This window comes from Lingula anatina, chromosome 1 (assembly GCF_051362555.1).
Source record: "Lingula anatina isolate TDL-2025a chromosome 1, LinAna3.0, whole genome shotgun sequence".
Lineage (NCBI taxonomy): Eukaryota > Metazoa > Brachiopoda > Lingulata > Lingulida > Lingulidae > Lingula > Lingula anatina.
In genome coordinates, this window is record NC_141767.1 from 58,150,212 (window position 1) to 58,173,813 (window position 23,602).

Genomic DNA, 23,602 nt, shown 5'->3' on the forward strand with positions numbered 1-23,602 from the left:
CACCATGAACTGAATTTTGCAAATTTTGCTTTCCTTTTATCTCCAAAACTGGCTGAGATAGGTCCATAGTTACTATTGAACTTGAATAGGAAGTCATATACTGGCAATCTTACTATGACCTTGAAAGTGACCTTTGACCTACTTTTCACCATGAACTGAACTTTGCAAATTTTTCTTCCCTTTTATCTCCAAAACTGGCAGAGATAGGTCCATAGTTACTATTGAACTTGAATAGGAAGTCATATACTGGCAATCTAAATGTGACCTTAAAATTGACCTTTGACCTACTTTTCACCATAAACTGAACTTTGCAAAATTTGCTTCCCTTTTATCTCCAAAACTGGCAGAGATAGGTCCATAGTTACTATTGAACTTGAATAGGAAGTCATATACTGGCAATCTAAATGTGACCTTAAAATTGACCTTTGACCTACTTTACACCATGAACTGAATTTTGCAAATTTTGCTTTCCTTTTATCTCCAAAACTGGCTGAGATAGGTCCGTAGTTACTATTGAACTTGAATAGGAAGTCATATACTGGCAATCTAAATGTGACCTTAAAATTGACCTTTGACCTACTATACACCATGAACTGAATTTTGCAAATTTTGCTTTCCTTTTATCTCCAAAACTGGCTGAGATAGGTCCGTAGTTACTATTGAACTTGAATAGGAAGTCATATACTGGCATTATAAATGTGACCTCAAAATTGACCTTTGACCTACTTTTCACCATAAACTGAACTTTGCAAATTTTGCTTCCCTTTTATCTCCAAAACTGGCAGAGATAGGTCCATAGTTACTATTGAACTTGAATAGGAAGTCATATACTGGCAATCTAAATGTGACCTTGAAATTGACCTTTGACCTACTTTTCACCATGAACTGAATTTTGAAAATTTTGCTTCCCTTTTATCTCCAAAACTGGCTGAGATAGGTCCATAGTTACTATTGAACTTGAACAGGAAGTCATATACTGGCAATCTAAATGTGACCTTGAAATTGACCTTTGACCTACTTTTCACCATGAACTGAACTTTGCAAATTTTGCTTTCCTTTTATCTCCAAAACTGGCAGAGATAGGTCCATAGTTACTATTGAACTTGAAAAGGAAGTCATATACTGGCAATCTAAATGTGACCTTAAAATTGACCTTTGACCTACTTTACACCATAAACTGAATTTTGCAAATTTTGCTTTCCTTTTATCTCCAAAACTGGCTGAGATAGGTCCGTAGTTACTATTGAACTTGAATAGGAAGTCATATACTGGCATTATAAATGTGACATTAAAATTGACCTTTGTCCTACTTTTCACCATAAACTGAACTTCGCAAATTTTGCTTCCCTTTTATCTCCAAAACTGGCAGAGATAGGTCCATAGTTACTATTGAACTTGAATAAAAAGTCATATACTGGCAATCTAAATGTGACCTTGAAATTGACCTTTGACCTACTTTTTATCATGAACTGAACTCTGCTAATTTCTTTCTCTTTTAACTTCAAACTTGACAGAGATAGGTCCATAGTTACTCTTGAACTTGAATAGGAAGTCATATACTGGCAATTTACTGTGACCTTGAAATTGACCCTTGACCTACCTTACGAAGAACTTAAATTTGATTGTACCATATATATTTTTTGCAATAGTTTAAAAATTCTTGTTGATTGCATTTTTACAGCTTGTCAAGCACAAAACTGGTGGCTGTGTCCCTTATTTTGTGTATGTGGGGGTCTATACGAATGCGCTTGCTCCAGCTGGTGGTACAATATTCGGAGGCGGTATCGCCTCTCTGATCCTCTAGTTAAATATAGAAGAATGTTTTTTTCTTGGATGTACATAAAGCAAAAATATCAGTTTTTTTTGTAGAAACATTGATTAGTGCAGTTCATCTGTATGACAGAAGTCACTGACAATAAAGGGAACCGGAGAAGATCAGCATTGGTCAGAATTGTGCCGGAAGTGACGTGCAGTGGTGTTAGAAGCGAAGCTGAGTGGTCATTTTAACATAGAGGTGAACGGCAGTGAAGACGGGTTGTCGGAGGAAAAAGAAGTTTTCTAAACAACATGGTAAGATAACTCTCCTTTTTTACGCATTTTGGGCAGAGAATACTTGTAGAAATAATAGACGCATGATATGAAAACGCGACACGGAACTTGAAGGTGCAAAATCGTGCTTAATTTGCGGTCAACTTGTTTAGAAATAAATGCTGCGTCGACCGCCAGCGCGACAAAAAGCGTAAAGGGGAAATAATTCCCGGGAGTCTATAAATCGTTGTCATGTGGAAATTTGGCATTAATATAATCCGATATGTCCATATCTAAGTATTTTTGGGTGTTTTATGGTATGGGCTGCAATTACAACGATGTTTTAGAGGTCTTGAAGGACCTTGTGAAAACCAGGAAGTAGTTCGTAACTAACAAGTGGAATGTACCGATCTCCGACTGCTGTGCACAGCTGTATCTTTTTTTCAATATATTGACGAATTTTTAGATCTTTATATGTCTTTCTGGCATGAAATTCCACACACATGATCACACTGATACACCTTTTACACTGGGGTAGGCATAAATCAGTGACGAATGCCAAGACAAAGGTGACATTCTGACAGCCTCTTATCTGAGTTAAAAATCACTGACAAAAGAGACTGGCAATCACTTTCCTCAGGCTGGCAATCATTAGCCTATAGAAATTGGTCATGTTACATCTTATCTACCTGTGAGAATCGTTTTACCAACTGAGTATTGCATAATTATGTCAATTATTAGTACTTTGAGCTAGTCTTAATTACCTGTCAGCTCACCTGAATTCTCTTTCCGTCTTTTTGGGAAGATCTTGTCAGTGAAATGTATTATTTGTCCTGTGAATGCATTGCACTTTATTGTATATTTGTCACCTTTGTCGTGGCATTTGTCACTGATTAGCGCCTTCCCCAGTGTAAAAGGTGTATCAGTGTGATCATGTGTGTGGAATTTCATGCCAGAAAGACATATAAAGATCTAAAAATTCGTCAATATATTGAAAAAAAGATACAGCTGTGCACAGCAGTCGGAGATCGGTACATTCCACTTGTTAGTTACGAACTACTTCCTGGTTTTCACAAGGTCCTTCAAGACCTCTAAAACATCGTTGTAATTGCAGCCCATACCATAAAACACCCAAAAATACTTAGATATGGACATATCGGATTATATTAATGCCAAATTTCCACATGACAACGATTTATAGACTCCCGGGAATTATTTCCCCTTTACGCTTTTTGTCGCGCTGACGGTCGACGCAGCATTTATTTCTAAACAAGTTGACCGCAAATTAAGCACGATTTTGCACCTTCAAGTTCCGTGTCACGTTTTCATATCATGCGTCTATTATTTCTACAAGTATTCTCTGCCCAAAATGCGTAAAAAAGGAGAGTTATCTTACCATGTTGTTTAGAAAACTTCTTTTTCCTCCGACAACCCGTCTTCACTGCCGTTCACCTCTATGTTAAAATGACCACTCAGCTTCGCTTCTAACACCACTGCACGTCACTTCCGGCACAATTCTGACCAATGCTGATCTTCTCCGGTACCCGTTATTGGGTATTGCTGTTTCTCAGGGTCTGCTGATATTGAAGAACAAGTCAGATGGCACAGAGCATTCATTCCACCTCAGGGGCCATGCTAAGAAACCTCTGCCACTGGACCATGTGGTCATCCAGGGAGAGGTGAAGCAGACGTAAGTTTAACTTTGGTAATGTAATGTGTCTTTGAGATTGTTTTTAGCTCTTTTCATGTAGTAGCAATAATTTTTTCTGCGTGTTCAACTGCTAGTTTCCGTTGATCAAGTTGATATTATTTTTCAGAACTGAAAAAACAGTCCAAGTTCCCAATGTTACTCGAAAGAAGCTCACATACAGGGTAAGTGTCCCTTGGCAATGCCCAATTTTTTTCAGTAACATTTGAGTATGGTTCGTAGTTTATGAATTCATCCACACTGATATTCATCCAATCATGTAAGTTTGTTTTAAAGAATTTTTTACCAACTATGTTCTAACAGGGATTTTGTTGAGAAACACTCTTCAGGTTTTCAAGTTGTCATTGTTTTCATTACAGGTTCAAACTGACCTTCCATTTGTAAGTGGTGGTCAAGCCTTGACCATCTTGCCTGGCCAGACTGGTAACTACAATATCAGTGTATGTCCACTCAAGAGAGGGAGATTCAAGGGTGTCCTGGCTTTTGTAGCTGGAAGAAATCCAATCACGTAAGTTAAAATGCATATCATAGCTTTACAATGTTACTATTTTAAAATGCATAAACACATATTGCAGTTCATTGATAATTAACTTTCACATTCTTGTGAATATATAGATACAGAGGTATAATAAACATGGCATTTTATTATGTACAGACACAGATGTGTCTGTACATATAGCCGTCATCTGCGTCTGTCGTCGCCGTCGCTGTCGCCGTCGCCGTTGGCGTGCACTTTAACCGTAAACACGATAAGTGGAAAACAGTTTTACCTTTTGGTTTGAAACTTACAGAACTGATGAATATTTATAATATGTAGGTCAAGTTCGAAAATCAGCATGATCGGGTCATTTTTAGGGAAGTTATGCTTTTTTTCGCTTTTTTCAGCATATATGCAACACCGTAAACACGATAAGTGGAAAACCGTTTTACCTTTTGATTTGAAAGTTACAGAACTGATGAATATTCATAATACGCCGGTCAAGTTCGAAAATCAGCATGATCGGGCCATTATTTTAGAAGTTATGCTTTTTTTTCACATTTCCTCAGATTCAATTCTTAGGCATGTTAATAGTCTCATTATTGAACTAATAAGATACATAAAAGTGTTTGTTTGACATTTCCTGCATCTTTACAACATTGTCAGTTGATTATGTAAAAATGATGGTAAATTTGTTATCGTGTATTGTGTAATGAAGTGTCAAAAATGGAAATAAACACATATCATTGCAGTTTGTCAGATTCAATCATCCACTATGTTCAGAATCTCAGAATGGAGGAAATTGGACATTTAACACTGTTCTATTGATAATTTTCCCATCTCATCAATTTTCTTAGTTGGTCATATAAACATGGCAGTTAACAGTTAATGTTAAAAAAAGTGTTAAAAATGGAAATAAACCCATTTCAGAAAAATGCTGTCTTGTTTACATTTTGGCATTTTCAAGATGTGACTTTGAAGTTCCATGGTCCTGAAGACCTTTGCTAGTCACATTTTCTGAATATCTATGATACTAATATTTTATTATTAAAAATTGACGGTCATTATGCTGTTAAACATTATGTAATATTGCATCAAAATTTGAAGAAACCCCTATTTTGGGCACTGCTCCCATGATGACCATTTAAGGAAAATCATGTCACTCACTGTTCTCAAACTTACAGGAAAGAAACATGGGACTAAAATATAGCTTCATTAGGCAATGCAGTCTGTTTGGTAAATTTTTCTGGCAATTAAACAGTTTTTTGTGAAAATTTAATTTTTCACTTATTGGCATTTTCAAGGTGTGACTTAGAACCTCCACGGGCTTGAAGACCTTTGCTAGTTACATATTCTGAATATCCATGATACTAATATTTTATTATTAAAAATTGATGGTCATTATGCTGTTAAACATTATGTAATGTTGCATCAAAATAAAGAAAACACAATTTTTGGTGTTGCTGCCATGATGACCATTATGGGAAAACCATGTTACTTATGACTGTCAAACTTTCAAAAAAGAAACACAGGACTAAAATGCAGTCTGAGTTGGAAAAGCAGTCTAATTAGCTTCTTTTTCTGGGAGTTATACATTTTAGTGAAATATTCATTATTATCTTTTTGGCATATTCATTGTGGGACTCAGAACTCCCATGGACATGAAGCCGAATGGTAATCAAATTTTCTACCAGTCCTTGCTATTTATAGTCAATAATCAAAAATTGGTGATAATTATTTTATAATTTATTATGTAATGTTACATCAAAATTGACAAAAATCTTTTTGCACTGCTACTGCAAACATTATGAAAAGAAAACTGTGCTACTTATTATTATTTTTAACATACAAGTATGATTTTTAGGATTGGCATGCAGTTCAAATTAAAAAGCCAGGTCAATTGGTCAATTCTTTTATTATTGAATTTATGCAATTTTGTGTGAAATTTTCATTTTTCTCATTCTGGCACTTTCAAAGTATAAACTTGAACTCTGATGGGCATGAAGCCTTATGCTTTTACTTTTGTCGGTGTTACCTGTTGTGCATAATTAAAATTTGATATTGACCGTGCAGTTAAACATAATGTATTATTGCATCTGAATTGGTAGTCTCCTATTTTGTACATTATTGTTTTGTGCTTTTCTTAAGATGTGACTTATGGGCCTGAAAGACCTTTGAGAGGGTCAGTCTGTAAATTTCCCTTGGGTATCACTTAGCTAATTTCAGAGTTATAAAGTCATTTGCCTAATTAATAGGTCTTTAAATGAGATTACATAAAGCACACTTGTGGATATTTCCCTGTAAACTCCCAAAGGTTAAGCTCTCCGCTAGATTAATAATAAGGAAGCAGTGATAATTATGCAGGTAAACTTTGTTTAATATTGCAAATAAGTTATATATATATATATATATATATAAACTTGAAGATTATAAGTTCGAATAGCAGCTTCATTTACCTCTGCCAAGGAGGTTATGTTTTCACCCCTGTTTGTCATCAATTTAACTCAAAAAGTTACAGACCGATTTTGATGAAATTTTCAGGAACTGTGGGCAAGGAGAACAATGATTAGTTTTTGGTGGTGGTCCGGATCAATTATCAATCAATAAGCAATAATAATCAACAATTGCTGTCTTGGCAGAGGTCTGCGCTCTCGGAGTGCTTTTCTAGTTTTGTTGTGTTTTCCTTTTTAATTTTCAAACACTGGCATTTGTGACTTTTAACTCTCATCCGCCTGAGGCTCTGCACATTTTCTGTATTTCCACATAAGCAGTTGTATTGTTTTTTATGTCTTTAAACATTATGTAATATTATTTTATGCACTGTCATCATTTTTCAAATATTGAGACTTTCATCATGTGAATTTGAACTCTCATGGTCCTGAAACTGTAATCTTATCGAAGGGGTGGATTGAGACCATCTTCTGGGTCTTCCGGAAGATGGTCAGGTTATTAAGTTTATATTGACTGGTATCTATTTTTTTTTTTTTTTTTTGGTAGACCATAAAAATGGTGGATCAACATAGATACTTTGAAATACTGTCAGAAAATATCTCTGGGTTCGCTCCTGTTATTGACCATGGTACCTGTTGTGCATGATTAAAATTCAGTGTTGACTGACAGTGCTATTATAAGCATTATTTATTATTGCATCAAAATTGACAAAATGACCTATTTTGCATCTTTATTTTCTGTTTTTTGTCTGTACATTTGACAGCTTTGCTGCCTTGTTTGACATAAGCATTTAACCAGTGAGATATCGAGCTACAAATTTTAAACTGATTTGTTTTCCCTTTGAGAATATAAATTGGGTTGAGATTTGCTCTAATGGTTAAGATATTCTTCCAGTGAAGTGGACAGTGATGGTGATGAAGAGCCTGGGTCTGAGGCAGAAAATGAGGAGTACCATGGTTACACAGTCTGGTATTCTGTGGACATGCATGTCCAACCTGCTGCACCTGAGAAGACACTGGAGCTGGGATGTGCATGTCAGGTAAAGAAAGTGTTTGTAAACTGAATCTAGACCAAGGTAGTCTACTTTAAAGCTCTTAGAGTTTTAATGTAATATATTACCTCAAAAGCAATTGTACTGCAGTTTTGGAGGTGCATGTTGCAGTGTTCAACCATGCTTTTTTCACATGTTAATTTCACTTAAGTAATGCATGTATCAAAGATGTTTAATTTTTATAGATTTTTTTGCTCATTGTTCTTTAGCACACCAGTCCTGTTCTAAGTTATATTAGTTTTCATAGCAGGCACAACTAATTTATTATAAAATTTGGATGAACAAAACATTTAAAAGCATTTTAATGTTGCATGATTGCATCTCACACATTGTATTCTAACATTGTAGAAATCATCAATACTGGAGGTGGGAGTGAGGAACCCCACAGACAAGGAGATCAACCTTGATGTGACCATAGAGGGTCCAGGCCTGTCTGGAGCAGGAGAACTACTGCTGCAACCAGGGGAGAAGAGGCTGTATGAGCTCCAATACTCTCCAGCTATTATTGGAAAGTATCAGGGCAGGTGAGGAAATAGGAGTTGTCGTAGTCAAAAAGTGTTATATGAATATTGCTGTTGTAATAGTCACATTTTGGGGAAACATTAATGTTGTAAGTGAAGTTATCCACCTGTAATGAAAAGCATTATCTCATATTAAATTTCGTTTTAATTCTAATTAAGGTTAAAATGAATAAAGTATGCACATATTTAATAACTATAGGTTGATGACAAAATTAGCAAGGCACATATGCATATATAGTTAAGAATTAATGACAAACTATCAACCATATCACTTTATGTTTCTGGCAATGATACTGAGGATATGTACATAAATGTTACTGGTGGAGCATGTGTGTTAATATTCCAGCTTGATCTTCTACAATGAAGTGGTTGGTGAGTTCTGGTATGATCTGTGTCTGACTGCAGAGAGCCCCAGACCTACCACTTTGCCTCACATGGAGTGTGAATTGGGAAGGTATGTGACACTGCACATGCAATTTATTAGGCTAGTAAACAATATGTTAAAGAATGTTTCACTTAAAATAACAGCAAGTGAACAAAACAGAGTTCCAAGAGCCTTTGTTATAAATTTTTTAATACAATATTGGAAATGAGTTTTATATTTACACTGTACATAGGTACATTACTTTGCATATATTAGCCAGTAATGCCTTTAATACATATCAGCACTGTTTACATTGGCTTCAAATTACTCTATCCATTAACCATTCTTATACCCAGGTGGACCAAACAAACCATAACTCTAAACAACCCAACAGATGAAATACTGGAGTTAATTCCAACCATCTCTAACACCAACAACTTCACATTAGAGAGGGACAACGAGAGACCTATTTCTTTGAGACCACACACCCAAATCAAGATACCACTACATTTCATGCCTTCCAACTTGGGACAGGCAGATCACAATGCTAAGATTACTTTCCACAGTGAACAGGTTGGTTTGGGAGTAACCTATTTCTGTCAAGTTTTGATAGTTAATTGATATTTGTATGTTTACAATCTTAACAGATGTAATGCCCAATATTTTCTTTGAGTTTTTGAGATTTTGTGAGAGAAGATGGATTTATAATTTCAGAGTCAAATTGAAGTGATTTGGTGCTGTGTCACTCTGGAATCTTATCTGTTGGTTGAGATTAAATTGATTTTTGTTTGAATTCATGATGTTGTTCCTATTTGTTTTCATTAACAAGCATGTAGATATAAGTGGGAAATAATTGATTTGATATTGTGTAAGGTTTGTGCTTGTTAAATAAATCTTTTCTCCCTTAAAATCACTGACATCAGAAACTGAAATGCTGGTGCAAGTTTTTAACAATGTTATACTATTATATGGTACTTTTTAACTTACTAAATTTTTACTACATGATCTTATTAATAGACTCAGAAAACAAAACTGTCTAACAATGTGTTATTTTAATTAAAAGAAATACATTTTAAAATTGCATTACATTGGCCCAGAAGTTGAGATTTTAGTCTAAGATAATTAACATAGTTTATTTATATAATTTAGGCCCTGAAGGTGAGATAACATTTTTTAAATAGTTAATTTAGTTTTTTTATTTTACTCTCTCCAGGTGCATTAGATTATTTACATATCCACATGTTTGCAAGTGTGTCTGCTTTATCACAGTCTGTGTCACAGTAATTCTATCACACACCACCTCTATGACATGTATAGGTAGAAGATATTGAGCACCGGTGTGTATCACTGTAGATCATCATTCTCATGCCCCTTACCCAGGAAATTATGTTGTAGCCACTATGACAGCTGTACACACTAAGAAAATGATTTTGTACTGAATTCTTAATAGGCGCTTTCTGTAGACACAAACCCCTTTCATATAAAAATCTATAAGTTTTGGCAGTCACTGTGAATGAAGTGGTTTTGGAAGGTACCAACAAAGGAAAAGGTCAAACATTGCTGGAAAATGTTAAGGGTAGTTGTGAATCAATTTGAGTATGAAGAGAAGTGCATACATATTATTATGTTTTTGAACAGCTTCTGTGTATGACACTTCTATTTTATAAATAATGAGGCCTTTTTTTCTTTTTTCAGTGTCTGAAAACCATAACTCCAGTCATTTGAATTTTATGATACTATGTTTAAATTTGTGTCCAACAAATAAAAATTAGTACAAAATCTGTCATTGTCTAATGACACTTAAAACAGTTTGTTCATTATGTCCCCATTTCCACATAAGTAACAATGATATTATGTATGCAGTAATATAACTGGTGTACAGAGCAAAAATTGGAGTTAAATTGGCATTGATGTATATAAATTTGAGCTTGCTTGATTCAATATTGATTCTTTATTTCCTTTCCAGCTTGGAGAGTGGGTGTACATAGCCTCTGGTACTGGCTTGCTCCCCCAGCCTCAGGACCCTGTATGTGTCTACACACCAGCTGGCTCCAACTCTACACTGATCATCCCATTCAGAAACCCACTGGACCATGCTGTCATGGTTGATGTTACTTTGACTGGTAAGCACTGGGTTGGAGTTAAATTAGAAATTATTTGTTTATAAGACCCTCTATAAAAAAATTAAATTCATGGTTGGTCTGCACAATCTTCTCAAGTGTTCAAATATTGATGATCATTGTAAATGCATTCTTACCTGGGAACAACTAGCTTTTTGGGTATTAGTAATATGCAGTCATTGATTCATTGTCAAATGTTTTAAAAGTTTGGATAAACTATGATTTGATATTTTGTATTTTACATATTTTACTGTGTGCAACAAGTTATCAATAAAGGTTTTCTTTCACATTGAATGAGGTGAAAATATGAGGAATCATCTTTCAAAAATTGGAATTAATTTTTTTTACAGATAAAGACCAGCAGATGGAATTATATGACCAGAGCAGAGATATGGAGGAGCTGGATTCACCATTCTGTTTGCTGCTGAAGAACAAGAGTGGCATCCGTGTGGGGCCCAAATCCACCCTGGACATTCCTGTGTCATTTGCCCCAGAAGAGATGAAGATGTATGAAGCTCTGTGTGTGGCTGTTATCAGAAAGGAAGATGGCTCCAGCTGGCATTACAATGTGCCTGAGAGTTATAAAGGGTGAGGATATATGTAGAGATACAATTTTCATTGGAAATGATTAGATGTGGAGTACTGAATTACCTGTATATACATCATAAAATTAAAGGGATAATAACTCTTCGTTTTGGCCAAAAAATGAATTTTCCTGGAGTAAACAACAATTTTCCCATGCTTACCAATGGTTAATGGATCCATTTTTACATTCAAAGTTAGTCCCTGGTTTTTTTCTAAAAAGTTTGGTTTTTTGTTAAAATCTCTTAAGAGATTATAACAGAGTATAGCCATCAATGGAGGTCACGTGATCTGAAGACAAGCTCATATATCAGAATAATAGCTACAACTGCTGTTTTCGTCGTAAAACAGAATATATTATATTTCTATGAGTTATTCACAATGTTTTTATTGTGAAATATAGATTTCATACGAAGAGTTATTATCCCTTTAATGTCTGTATGCTAAATAATTGAGATTTAGAAAAAACGGTTCAAACAGAAAGTCACCACTGAGGAAATTTTAAAAAGGATATTAAAGAGTACCTTTTATATCAATGTAAAAGAATACCTTTAATATCAATGTCTTTAATTAAAATTATATAGTACTTGATTTGCAGTTGGTATTAAAATATCATTTTTTAACCCATAGTCATAAACTTAATGTCTGGCTCTTTACTCCACAGCATCCCACTGAACAGAACCACAAGTAGTGGTATCCGTTCTATCCGCTGGATATATCCTGTGAATGGCATCCCAGAGTCTCACCCCATGGACTCCCAGGCTACAGTGGTGGAGTGCCAGGCCAGGGGGAGAATAGAAGAGAGATTAGAGGTGACACTGTCTGGTGTGGCACCTAGCTCAGCTGGGCCACAGAGAGGGATTAGGGCTAGAGCTATCACACCTAAGGGGAAGGAGCCTCAAATACCTGAGGGAATTGTGGTTGGAGAAGGTAAATGAGATACATAAAATGAAAGATTTAATATTTAAATTGACATTTTTTCATAATTCATGAATCAAAAGTGTCTGATTTATGTCTCTTAGAATCTGCATTGAAATCCTAAAAATAACATAATTTATTTTGCTTCTTTGAGATATTATTATTATTCAAACTTTGTGCTACAATTATCATTAAGTGCATAGTGATTAACAGTTATGATGAGCAGTTCACTAGTAAATTATTGCAAGAAGATATGCACTTTGACCATTCAACGTAAACACTTATCATCTAGGACTCCAACCAGTGGAAGAATTTACTTATGAAATCCAGTATGATGATGCAGATGACAAGGACAATCTGAAACACTCTGTGGCCCTGAACATGATCAGACAATACAGAGACAAAACATCTGGCCTGGTGGTGCTAGTGTTTAATATTGTGTTTGCACCATATAAACAGATGATGTAAGTTATTTCATATGGGCATGTGAAATTGTAGGTAGTTTTGTCTTCCTGCAGAAGTTTATGTTGTATTGAAAGGGGATCTTTGATTTTGTATTGGGAAAATATCCATTAACATTTTACTCTCGACTTTTGTGAATAGTCTGAAAGATATATATATATTTTTTTTTAATTGAGCACTTTTTCCTTTCTGAAATTTGACAAATTTTTGTGGGTGTAGGATAGAGGTTGGGGGGGGGGGGGGGGCAGCTTACTGCACTTCTCAGATAGAGGATACTATACCACCTCTAGCCTCATCCCCTGATGAATGTATCTTGTGGTAATATCAACGATTTTTTAGCTGTTATTTGCAGAAACTATTGTAACATTATGCTTATCACAACTGATGAATTTCTTTGTTGGATATTTTTTTAATTTGATAATTCCAATTTGATTTTTAGCTGTTATTTGAAGAAACTATTGTAGTATTGTGCATATCACAACTGATGAATTTCTTTGTTGGATATTTTTGATAATAACTACATCATTTTTCATGTAATGCATGAGCCATTTAATTTTTATGGAAATTTTTCATCCTTCTTTTCCAGGCATGATGTAAAATTGATGGTGAAGAGTGTCACAGGTGGTGTGTGGAAGTTTCCTGTTCGTTTCATTGCCACAGAGCCCCAGCCAGATGATGTGATAGAAATTGAGGCTTTAGGGCTGAACAAGGAGTCTAATGTTGGATTCCGTCTGACAAGTCAAACAACGTAATGATTTGATTTGTTATTTGAAATCAAGCTTCTCTTGTTATAAAATGTTTGTGACTGAACTAAAATATCATGCTCTAGTGTAGAGAATGTATTTGAAATAAATTACAGATTGATCTGAAAAAAAGTGAATAGTTGGAAAATGAATGAAAAGCCTAGACTAACCATTCAGTTTAGTTAAAGTTTTTTTGTTTTCTGTTTTATATTTGAAGTCACTATCCCTTTGGTTTCAAGATACATTTTTATTTAATTTTTTCCTTTGGCTATAGGCACCCAACACCATACAATGCATACTTCTTGGCTGGCAGTGATGCAGAATTCAAAGTCTATCCACAGAGTGGAGAGCTGCTGCCAGTGGGAAGTAATGGCACTTTGATATCTGTCAGTTTCACTCCTGGACTGTATGGAAAGCTGTATCAAGCTAAGCTGGTAGTTCAGGTAATAAACTATTTCTATTGGTTTACATGCAAAGTGGAAAACACAGTTAGGAAACAAACTATTTATGAAAACTAACTAAACAATGACTGTTCCAGTTAAAAAAACACCTAATTAGCAGTTCACCTGTAATTTTGTCTCTTTGTTGTTATTTGTTTAAATACTAAAGGAATAGCATATAAATACTAAATTATGTGTTGAATTTTTATAATCCATTCCAGACCCCAGACATGCAGTGGACCTACAGTGTCCGTGGTGTACTGCCTGAGTACACACCCCCAAGGGGAGCCTCCTCCAGACCCATAGCAGGGCCACACCCAGACCCCAGGAGACGGGGGGAGAGAATGAACTATGTTAGAGAAAACCTCAAGCTTACCACCACTGCAGTGTCATCACCAGTGAAGGGAGCTCCAATTTTACCAAAATCCAAGTACATGTAAATGAGGAACACTCAAAAACTTTTGCTTGGAGTAAAATTGTGGACATGAATGAAGGATCAGTCAAATGGCAACCATTCTTCAGACTGTCAAGCACTGCATGGAAACCTGTGATATCAGAATGTTGATTGCCACCTTTGAGCCAAAATCGAGTTGTTTTTTTTTTGTATATATAACCTGTATATTTTTCATAATGTTTTGTAGTGTTAACCTGATTAACTTTTAATACCGTCCCTTTATTGTTGTCCTAAAGCAATACCTTTTAATATCTTTACAGTTGTTACATCAAATCATTCAGTGACATCCGTCTTCACCTTCAAGTTGTTCATATAGCTTTTATATATGGTATGAAGTAAAATGTTGTGATTAAAGTTTTTAAACATTTATATCAGGTTTATTTTTTTATTCTCCCTTAGGCAGCCAACAAATTTTTAATTCAGATGATTTACAGCAGTCTGAAAAGATACAACTGTTCCAGAACGGGCAGTTGATTACAAATTGGTTATCTTTATTTCACATATCAGATGTTTGTTTTATACAAAGTGATTTGGGGGGGGGGGGGGGGGGGGGGGAATGTCACAAGCTGTGTGAAGCACACTGAAGTTGGGATCAAGTTCAACACACACATACATGTATTTTTTTTTTTTTTGGTGGGTTCATTTAGGATGTAGAAAACCCAGGACATGTAGTTACTCTGCTTAGATATCATTTCAAGTGTATTGTGTGTAAGAGACAATATATGCCATAATTCACTCTTCCCAAGTCTTTCAGCTTGAGAGTTCAACCCCCTGTAAATGTCAATTCTAGGACTTAAATTAGGACTTTGAGGCAACTGAAACAATGGAAACTATTCTGTTAAACTACATTTATTTTTTCAACATCACAAAGAGAATGCCATTTTTCTATTGCCTAAATTGTCCAGCAACAAAACCTAAAATTCTAAAACTGTTGAAAATTCTCCAACTTATTTCTAAATCCATCACGTAGACTACTTTACTACTTTAATGCAATTGGCATTTTCTATACAAGTTAATGAAAACAACTATTTTTATGTTTTCATCATCGATGAATATTTCACCCATCCCACCTCTCAGTTCATTGAGCCTTAACAGATCCCGGCAGTAGAAAAAGATACTAGTTCTCTCAGTAAAAATTACTAGTAGTTTCATCTCTTTTAGATGACTTCTGAAGATCTGTTCCTCCTACCTACATGCAATGTTACTCAAGAAAATAATCTTCACATTTGGACATATCTGGTGCTTCTTCATCATTCAGTGGTATAAATTACTACATAATCACCTTTACTACAGCTAATAATCCACTTCCTTTTATTATTCTTACAAAAATAATCAAGAAAACCCATGAAAACTACTTAATGCTTGTAATGTAACAGCTCTAATATAATCAGCTCAAAACTTGGATCTACTGCTACCTAATTTCTCTGAAATGGTTGTCCATCTGAAATCGCAGCAGCATCATCTCAAATGCAGCCACTGAAAATCTACCAAGATAGCACTGGTGACAACTGATTTGACTTACTTATGCTTTAATTACCCAAATGACAAAGTACACAGTATGAGAACATAAGTTTATGGTGTTTCATTCATGGAAATATGTCCCACAATCTGGTGAGTTTTTTGAAAATGTTCAGTGTTGGGAGTTCTCTGAGATGAGGTTAGAACATTCAGTCACTGTCAAACTTGATAGAGTGCACACTTTGATCTATAGCACCTCCAGCATAACTGCCTCTCTTCTTCTTAGTCTTTTCATGGCGGAAGGATTTCCCTTTTGTGTGTTTCAAGTCTTGATTTGCTCTCTCCCCCCATGATCCCCTTGCACCAGACTGCAAAGAAAAACAGGATTATATGCCTTTTTTTTCTTAGCAAAGTAAAAAACCAATTAAACAATCGTAACTTCTTATTCTAAACGAATTAATGAATTTCTAGAATTGTTTGACCTCAGAAAATTGTTTCAAAGGAATTCACATTTTGAAAAAAGCATGATCTACTCGTAAAATCTGCAGAAGGCTGAATCAATTCTATATACTATAACCTGTCCTACTACTAACTACATCCAACTGCCACATAAATGAACATTAATATAACAAAACTGGGTACCTACCATAATCTTGTCTCACACTCAAAACAATTTAACCATAAAATATTAGAATTTCAAGCATTTGTGTTTTAATTAATTCTATAACCTGTTTATTCACTCTTTACTGACCTTGGCTTCAAATGAATTGTCCGCTAGTTTTGGGGAAACTTTAATCTGATCTTCCTTCACTCTTTTAAATGGACTATTTTTTACCTTTTGCTATAAAAAAGAGGTATTTTTTCATTAGAACAATAATTCAAAGAGAAGTTTAAAGACAGAAAGAGAAAAACAAAATGATTTTTTTTTTTTGGCAACTGAATATATCAGTATTAGTATCTCTGATCAAATTCATATTAAAGGTATGCCTACTCAATTATTGGCTGCATTTAGAATAGGAATTATATTCCTATCAGCAGTATCGATCTATCTGTGCGGGGATTCTTGCTGAAGTGCACTCAATGTAATCAGCTTATTGTTTGACCCCCCCCCCCCCCCCCCCCCCCCGAAAAAAGCTAGGGGAGTTATCATCTTTAAGGTCTGAATTAAGAAAAAGTAGTCTGGCAGAACACCTAGGCATATTAAAAAATGAGTTTGGCATATTGTTAACTTGTATAGCATATCTTTAACAAGATCTCTTAATTCATTCAACATTACTTCTTTTCAAATAATTTTATGTGACCAGAAAAACATGCATAACTTACCCCACTTCCTCCACTACCACCATTTAAGAGAGGCTTCTCAACTGAATTAGGTGTAACCATCTTGGCCTTTTTGGTAGGAATTTCTTCCTCGTCTGAAGTACTAGAATCTGAGCTAGGCGACTCTGCTTTAGTCTTACTCAGAGTTTTAACATTTGTTTGTGTTTTAGGGTCAGTTTTTGGGTTAGAATTTTGAAGAACTTTCTTTTTATCATTTTCATCATCAGAGCTGGAGTCAGATGAACTAGAATCTTGTTTTTTAGTTACATTCGCAGCTGTTGGCATTTTTTGTCCATTCACTGCCCCAGCTGCAATCCTTTTAGCTGTAGTTGAAGTTTCGTCTTCAGAACTAGAATCATCAGAGGAGCTAGATTCTCGTTTCTTAGCACTTACTTTTGCTGCTGTTCCTTTTGTACTGGGTTTTTCATCTTCATCTGAACTACTAGAATCTGATGAACTGGAATCTGGCTTGACCTTCTTGGCAGTTGTTGTTTGTTTAGCAGGTGCCTTAGAAGCAGGTTTGTCATCTTCATCTGAGCTGCTAGACTCAGATGAAGAACTAGAATCTGGCTTAGCTTGTTTTTGGGCTGGGGTTGAGGGTTTGGCTGGTTCTCCTTGTTTTGCTGGTTGTTTCTTTTTGTTTTCCTCTTCATCTGAGCTGGAGTCAGATGAGCTTGAATCCGATTCTTTTTTCTTGGCAGATGCCAACTTTGGTGCAGGTTTGGCTGGAGGGGTTGCCTTGGTTGCAGCTTCTTTAGAGATGTCCTCATCTGAGCTAGAATCGGATGAACTGGAATCAGATGCTTGTTTCTTGGTTGTCACTGTTGCTGGTTTTGCAGCTGAAGTTGCCTTTGCTGTTACTTTAGTAGATGTGATATTCTTTACAGGGACATCCTCATCGGAGCTCGAGTCTGAAGAACTGGAATCAGATTTTTGTTTCTTGTTAGATGTTGATGGTTTTGAAGCTGGCTTTGCAGGAGTTGCCTTTGTCAACGTTTTTGCAGGTGTGGCAGTTTCTACATCATCATCAGAGCTTGAATCTGATGAACTGGAATCTGATTCTTTTTTTGCAGATATTGCAGGCTTTGCTGGAGTGGCTGTTTTTACTGCAGTTTTTCCGGTTGTTTTCACAGACACATCCTCATCTGAGCTTGTATCTGATGAACTGGAATCTGAGTCTTTTTTTGCAGATATTGCAGGCTTTGCTGGTGTGGCTGTTTTTACTGTAGTTTTTCCAGTTGTTTTCACAGACACATCCTCATCTGAGCTTGTATCTGATGAACTGGAATCCGAGTCTTTTTTCACAGCTACAGGTGCAGGTTTAGATGCTTGTGCTTTTGGTTTGCCAGCAACAGGTGTTGCTTTTGCTGGCTTCTCCTCTTCATCAGAACTGCTTGTATCTGAACTCGATGCTTTCGCTACTTGCTTTTTGTTAGCAGGGGTAGCAACTTTGCGAGGAGTAACTTTTCCCACTGGAGGTTTAATAGCAGGGGTTATCACTTTCTGGGCAGGTTTTTCATCTTCAGAAGAGGATGACGAGTCTTCTGAACTTGAGGATTCTGCCTTCTTAGCTTTTGAAACTTGTGGTATAGGTTTCATGGCCTGTGGGGTAGGTTTTTGGGTGGGAGATTTCCTTGCTACATTTAAGGCAGGTTTCTTGGCTGGTGGCCCTTCATCATCTGAAGAGTCGGAGCTGGAGTCTGAAGAACCAGAGCTGGAGTCTTTCTCAGCTGCTTTAGCTGGAACTACTGGTTTTCCCTTAGCTGCTTGAGGTATAACTGTTTGTGAAGGTTTAGGAGCATCATTTTCTGAGTCAGAAGAATCAGTACTACTATCACTGCTAGCTTCTGCCTTTTTCAACTGTGGGTTGGCAGTTTTCATCTGTTGGGAAGTGGCTGTTTTTGTTAATTTTTTTCCTACAGGTTTTGAAGTGCCTTTGGGTGTAGGCTCATCAGAATCTGATGATTCTGAGTCCGCATCAGAGTCAGAACTCGATGGTAAATCTGGTTTATTCTTTTTACTGGCAGGAGCCACTGGTTTAGTTGTGTCTGGTAAAACCTTGGCTGGCTTTTTCTCACTTTCTGAGTCACTAAAATAAAAACAGGTCATACAAAATTTGAAATCAATCCTTCTATGACTAGCATAAATCTCTCCACCATTAATACTTCTCTATTTTGCATTCCTTTTTTAAAATCATTTGATGTTATATCTAGTGTTCTGCATAGGTAGGCCTATTATTCCTATGTCACTAAGAAAATATGTACCTGGAAGAATCAGAATCAGAGCTGTCCTGCTTGGCTTTCTTGTGGTTTTGAACTCCAGAACTAGAATCCGCCTTCCTCTTCACTGGAGATTGTGTCCTGAAAAAGAACTTATGGTGTTCTTAAAACACTTCAAAAGTATTTTTTCTAAATAAAATTCAATCTTAGCACAAAAACATGAACAAAAATATCCCTACCACTACTTTTCTAAAATGTATTTGTCTGGTAAACTTTACATAAAATTTCTCATAGAATTTCTTTCTTTGATTGTTTGTCCCTACTTCTATGTGAACCATTACAATCATACTCACTTTATCCATGACTCGTATATGTCAGCAATTCTTGGTGATCCAGGGGGTAGTGGTTTCTGGAAAGTATAAAACATTTGCAAATTAGACGCTAGTAATGTATGTGGCATAAAATCATCTCTCTTTACTTAAACCTGTGTAGATTAATAGTACTCTACTTTAAAACTAAAAGTAAGACATGAGTAAAGTTTAAGACTGCTAAAGACGTGACAGGCATCATGGCCTCAGACAACATTGAAAAAAGGTGGGGAAATACTAAAAAAATCCCCAAATTTTGCATTTGGTTCAGTTGCAAAACTCGGCCTTTGGCTTTGGTGCCAAAGAAATTTACACCAGCGTCTTATGCTCCGAACTGTCCCCGTCTCTGTACCATGTAGCGACAAGATGCACGTGGTCAGCAAATATTTAATAAAGAGGTAGGGGCCATTCATATTTCAAGATAGAATGTAATGTAAAATTACAACTGACTTACTGCACCAGTCTCTTTTTTGAAAATGTCCGCTGCTTTCTTGCATTTTTCTTTCAAAAAATCGTAAATAGCTGGAATAATTCCAGCATTGGGACCATTTGCCTCCGCCATTTTTAAAAGCGTGGTAGATCACACGGAAGTGAGTTGTAACGCATGTGCACTGTTCTATTTACGAAAGAAAATGAATCATGGCTCGAACAACTGCAAGCAATGGTTTGCAAACTTCTAGAACCCAATCTTTAGGATAAAATGAAAGTAAGTTTTAGAAATGCACACATGTCTTTATAAAATAACCAATATGATAGTAAAGAAATACAAGTTTTCTAGCAAAATTTATGATGCAATAATATTATATCATCTCGATTCGTTACTCTCTCTAGTCTCGGTTCTCCCAAGGAGTTACAACAGTTGTAACTCCTTGGTTCTCCCAAAATTGTGACTATGCCCCATAATTAATAATTATAATATAATATAATATATTTTTTAAAATTTAGAATCCACATTAAATGATCAGTACACTTTACAGGGGTAAAATGAACAGAAGAAGATGAATAAAGTCAAATAAATAGTTAAGATATATTAAAATAGTACAATGTCAAGATAACAAGCCAGTCATGTCAGTTATAAAACTTTTTGAAAATATACGTTTTTAATTGCTTTTTAAATTTGTCCTTGGACTCTATAACTGGCCAAGTGATCTTAAACCACGTTTTGGAGCATAGCGATGAACTAGTTTATGAAGGTACAGGGGTCCTGATTGATAAAATATTGCATGCATAAAACACAGGAAACATCCCATGGTCCAGCAAATTCAGTTTGTAAAGAACGTACTGACCTAGTAATTTCAGCTAATGCATTTTCATTTTGTGGTGCATGATGTTGTGCAGTAGTTTGTATTCAGAAATATGCATTTTTTTCACTCATTGTCATGCCCAAACTTACTGAAATCCCACCTTAATCTTTCATACCTTTTCAAATCTTGTACAGTAGATTGAGTTACAATTTGGAAGTCAGACTTAAGTAATTCATGAGCTTAAAATAAGGTCAACAGTGTTGTGTAATTATCGAATTAATAAAAGTCTATACAGTGTAGTTTGTAGTTGTAAGATTTTATTGAAAGAGCAATAATATATTGTCTTGAACTTAACTGTTTTTCAGATATATCGGAGGATATGGGAATAGATATGTTAACAGCACATTGATGCTGTTAGACATGAAAAAATAATATGGCCAACATGCAGTGACTGTTATTAAAATGGAGTGGTGAAGCAGAAATATAACAGATGGCTGTCAGAGGGTTGCTTTCAGTGAACAAGAACATCAATCCTGATGCTTGGATGGAGAGAGCGCTGGATGAATTTCACTTGTTACCTAAACTGCATCAGGCAATATATCAAAATAATTTACAAAATGTAAATAATTTGAAGATTGAAGTGTTTTTGTGATTAAACTTTGGGTAATTTTATTCTGTTTTTATGTCAAACATTAAACATTAAAACTTAGGGGAGAAAAAAAATCAAGATGATTCAAGGTCATTCAAGAAGTTCAACATAATTTAAGAACATATTTAAAACAACTTTTTTGTGCAGCATTTTGAATTACAAAGAGCATTATAAGCCATTGATTAAATTGTTATAATTATTAAACCCTATATTATAAATGATAAAGTGGTAGTTAATATGAAGCATAGACTACAGAAGAAGGATCACATACAATCTGGGATGTATGTGGTTCCAATTATGTGCCTCCGTGCCTGTAAAATTTAACTGTAACAAAAGGAAATACAAGTAATTAAAATGTATTAGATAATTTGAATGTTTAAAATTTCATTTTTTTTATTAAAATATCTTTTCTTGTTTAATTTTTTTAGGTTAAAAATTTGATAAACAGTGGGTGCAATATTAATGAAAAGAATGACATGGGAGAAACCGCACTCTATTTTGCAGCTTATTTTGGAAAACAGAAGTGAGTATGGAGTTCTGCAACAGAAGAGTAGACTAATTTAGCTTGTTTTTGTCTACTTTTTCAGTTGCTGTTATCCGGTCTGTGGGTTTAAAAGAAATGCACATGGGATTTATATTGATAAAATCTCTTTTATTTTGCTCACTTTGGATGTCCATAGTGCTTATTATATGCAAGATGCATTTTATCCTATTTAACAACATACAAGCCACTTTATTTTATGGACGAAGTAAACATTAAATTAACATAAGTATAGAATCCTTTAATTGTTTTCATTTTTTATGTCCTTTTGTTACTGTTAGCCTTTGCCGAAAATCCATGGACTATCCTTTTGTATGATATTTGGAATTTTTATGAGGCTAATTTTTTCTACAGGATTCTTGAATATCTTTTTTCCTGTGTTGACCTACAAGTTATGGGAGAATACAGAGGAGAATCTGAATTACATGCAGCTGCACGTGCTGGACACATAGAGTGTCTGAGGCTGTGCCTAAAAAATGGCAGTTACATAGATGCACAGTCATTAGAAGACAACTGGACTGCACTTCATATAGCCTGCTTCAGAAAAGATACAAATATCATTCGCTTGTTGATGGAAAACAAAGCTAACACCAATGTTGTTGCACACTATGGCTATAAACCAATTAATTTACTATTTATTCTATTTGACCCACAAGCTTATTTAATTGTACGCTGCTTAGACACTGATTTGATTTTGCAGTGCATGGAAGAATTGCTAGTTAGTCCATATGTAGATGTGAACCATTGGTCTTTCATTCCTGGTAGGACAGGGCCCTTCGTTTCTGCAAATCCAACACCTTTAGAAAGAGCCTGTGGGATTGTAAGTCCTGATTTGGTTCGGCTTTTGTTGAACAATGGTGCAAGGGCTGATGGTATTTATCAGAAGTCCTGTGTGAGAGTACCACTGTTATGTCTTTTTCATTTACTGGACACCTTGTCTTCATTTAAGCTGGACACATGTCAGAAAATACAGGATTTTCAAAGGTGCATTGAACTCTTATTATGTCATGGCATTAAAAATGATGTAATGCAATTGTTTACTAGACCAAAAGATTATAGAAAAAAAACAGTGGCTGGTGCAAGACTGAGAACTATCACCAATATAAGACAGCAGATAAGAAAAAAGAACATGGAGGAATATTTTCCAGAATATTTGAAGTCAGAATGGAAGAGATTTCTGTCTTGGCTACAATTTAAAGAGAACAATGTATCATCTTTAAAATCCTTAGTGCGAATGAAAATAAGAGAAACAGTAGGTCACAGAGTCCAATGTCATGTTAAAGAATTACCTATTCCAAGATTGCTTAAGGAATGTGTGCTCCTGTATGATATTTGATGAGCTGACAACATTCATTCACATAATTTTACAAGCATAATTTAATAGAAAAGCAAATGTCTTTTTAGGCTATGCCTGGATGTTCATATGTACATGTATAACTACTGGTGCTGTTATAATAAATGCTACATTATAACCAAGATATCT

The 23,602-nt window shown here is 35.4% G+C and overlaps 3 protein-coding genes across 8 annotated transcripts in view; 2 read left to right on the plus strand and 1 right to left on the minus strand.

Annotated features, from left to right (window-relative positions):
• The window catches only part of LOC106178122 (cilia- and flagella-associated protein 47), a 35,392-nt gene extending 20,703 nt beyond the window's left edge, over window positions 1-14,689 (plus strand). For both annotated transcript variants that reach the window (XM_086999378.1, XM_086999379.1), the window contains 14 exons: window positions 3,600-3,718; window positions 3,846-3,900; window positions 4,096-4,244; window positions 7,560-7,704; window positions 8,065-8,240; window positions 8,584-8,691; window positions 8,958-9,174; window positions 10,568-10,724; window positions 11,072-11,309; window positions 11,968-12,233; window positions 12,514-12,685; window positions 13,270-13,431; window positions 13,701-13,869; window positions 14,088-14,689. In XM_086999378.1, the coding sequence (XP_086855504.1) occupies window positions 3,600-3,718; window positions 3,846-3,900; window positions 4,096-4,244; window positions 7,560-7,704; window positions 8,065-8,240; window positions 8,584-8,691; window positions 8,958-9,174; window positions 10,568-10,724; window positions 11,072-11,309; window positions 11,968-12,233; window positions 12,514-12,685; window positions 13,270-13,431; window positions 13,701-13,869; window positions 14,088-14,306 (2,352 nt within the window). In that variant the 3' untranslated portion in view covers window positions 14,307-14,689. The remainder of the gene's footprint in view (window positions 1-3,599; window positions 3,719-3,845; window positions 3,901-4,095; window positions 4,245-7,559; window positions 7,705-8,064; window positions 8,241-8,583; window positions 8,692-8,957; window positions 9,175-10,567; window positions 10,725-11,071; window positions 11,310-11,967; window positions 12,234-12,513; window positions 12,686-13,269; window positions 13,432-13,700; window positions 13,870-14,087) is intronic.
• A 464-nt stretch (window positions 14,690-15,153) lies between these two features.
• On the minus strand, window positions 15,154-20,320 carry LOC106178115 (uncharacterized). The gene is made up of 6 exons (XM_013561166.3): window positions 20,140-20,320; window positions 19,671-19,726; window positions 19,363-19,458; window positions 17,102-19,187; window positions 16,530-16,619; window positions 15,154-16,146 (listed from the first exon to the last, which is right to left on the minus strand). The coding sequence occupies exons 1-6, from the start codon at window positions 20,245-20,247 to the stop codon at window positions 15,988-15,990; spliced, it is 2,595 nt and encodes an 864-aa protein (XP_013416620.2). The 5' UTR covers window positions 20,248-20,320; the 3' UTR covers window positions 15,154-15,987.
• LOC106178116 (uncharacterized) lies at window positions 20,249-23,595 on the plus strand. Of its 5 annotated transcripts, none has more exons than XM_086999393.1 (4): window positions 20,249-20,391; window positions 21,295-21,592; window positions 22,007-22,101; window positions 22,474-23,595. In XM_086999393.1, exons 3-4 carry the CDS (start codon window positions 22,055-22,057, stop codon window positions 23,453-23,455), a joined length of 1,029 nt encoding a protein of 342 aa, XP_086855519.1. In that variant the 5' UTR covers window positions 20,249-20,391; window positions 21,295-21,592; window positions 22,007-22,054; the 3' UTR covers window positions 23,456-23,595. The 5 variants fall into 5 exon arrangements, with proteins under 5 accessions (XP_086855519.1, XP_013416624.2, XP_086855520.1 ...); XM_013561170.3 differs by having other exon boundaries at window positions 21,295-21,548; XM_086999394.1 differs by having other exon boundaries at window positions 21,295-21,548; window positions 22,820-23,595.
• Window positions 23,596-23,602: the final 7 nt, after the last annotated feature.

Coding starts and splice junctions, on each gene's coding strand:
- LOC106178115 (XM_013561166.3), bottom strand. CDS start 20,247: ATGGCGGAGGCAAATGGTCCCAATGCTGGAATTATTCCAGCTATTTAC. Junction 19,727..20,139: donor TCAAAAAAGAGACTGGTGCA/GTAAGTCAGTTG, acceptor TATACTTTCCAG/AAACCACTACCCCCTGGATC. Junction 19,459..19,670: donor ATATACGAGTCATGGATAAA/GTGAGTATGATT, acceptor GTTCTTTTTCAG/GACACAATCTCCAGTGAAGA.
- LOC106178116 (XM_013561170.3), top strand. CDS start 21,420: ATGGCTGTCAGAGGGTTGCTTTCAGTGAACAAGAACATCAATCCTGAT. Junction 21,549..22,006: donor ATCAAAATAATTTACAAAAT/GTAAATAATTTG, acceptor TAATTTTTTTAG/GTTAAAAATTTGATAAACAG. Junction 22,102..22,473: donor GCTTATTTTGGAAAACAGAA/GTGAGTATGGAG, acceptor TTTTTTCTACAG/GATTCTTGAATATCTTTTTT.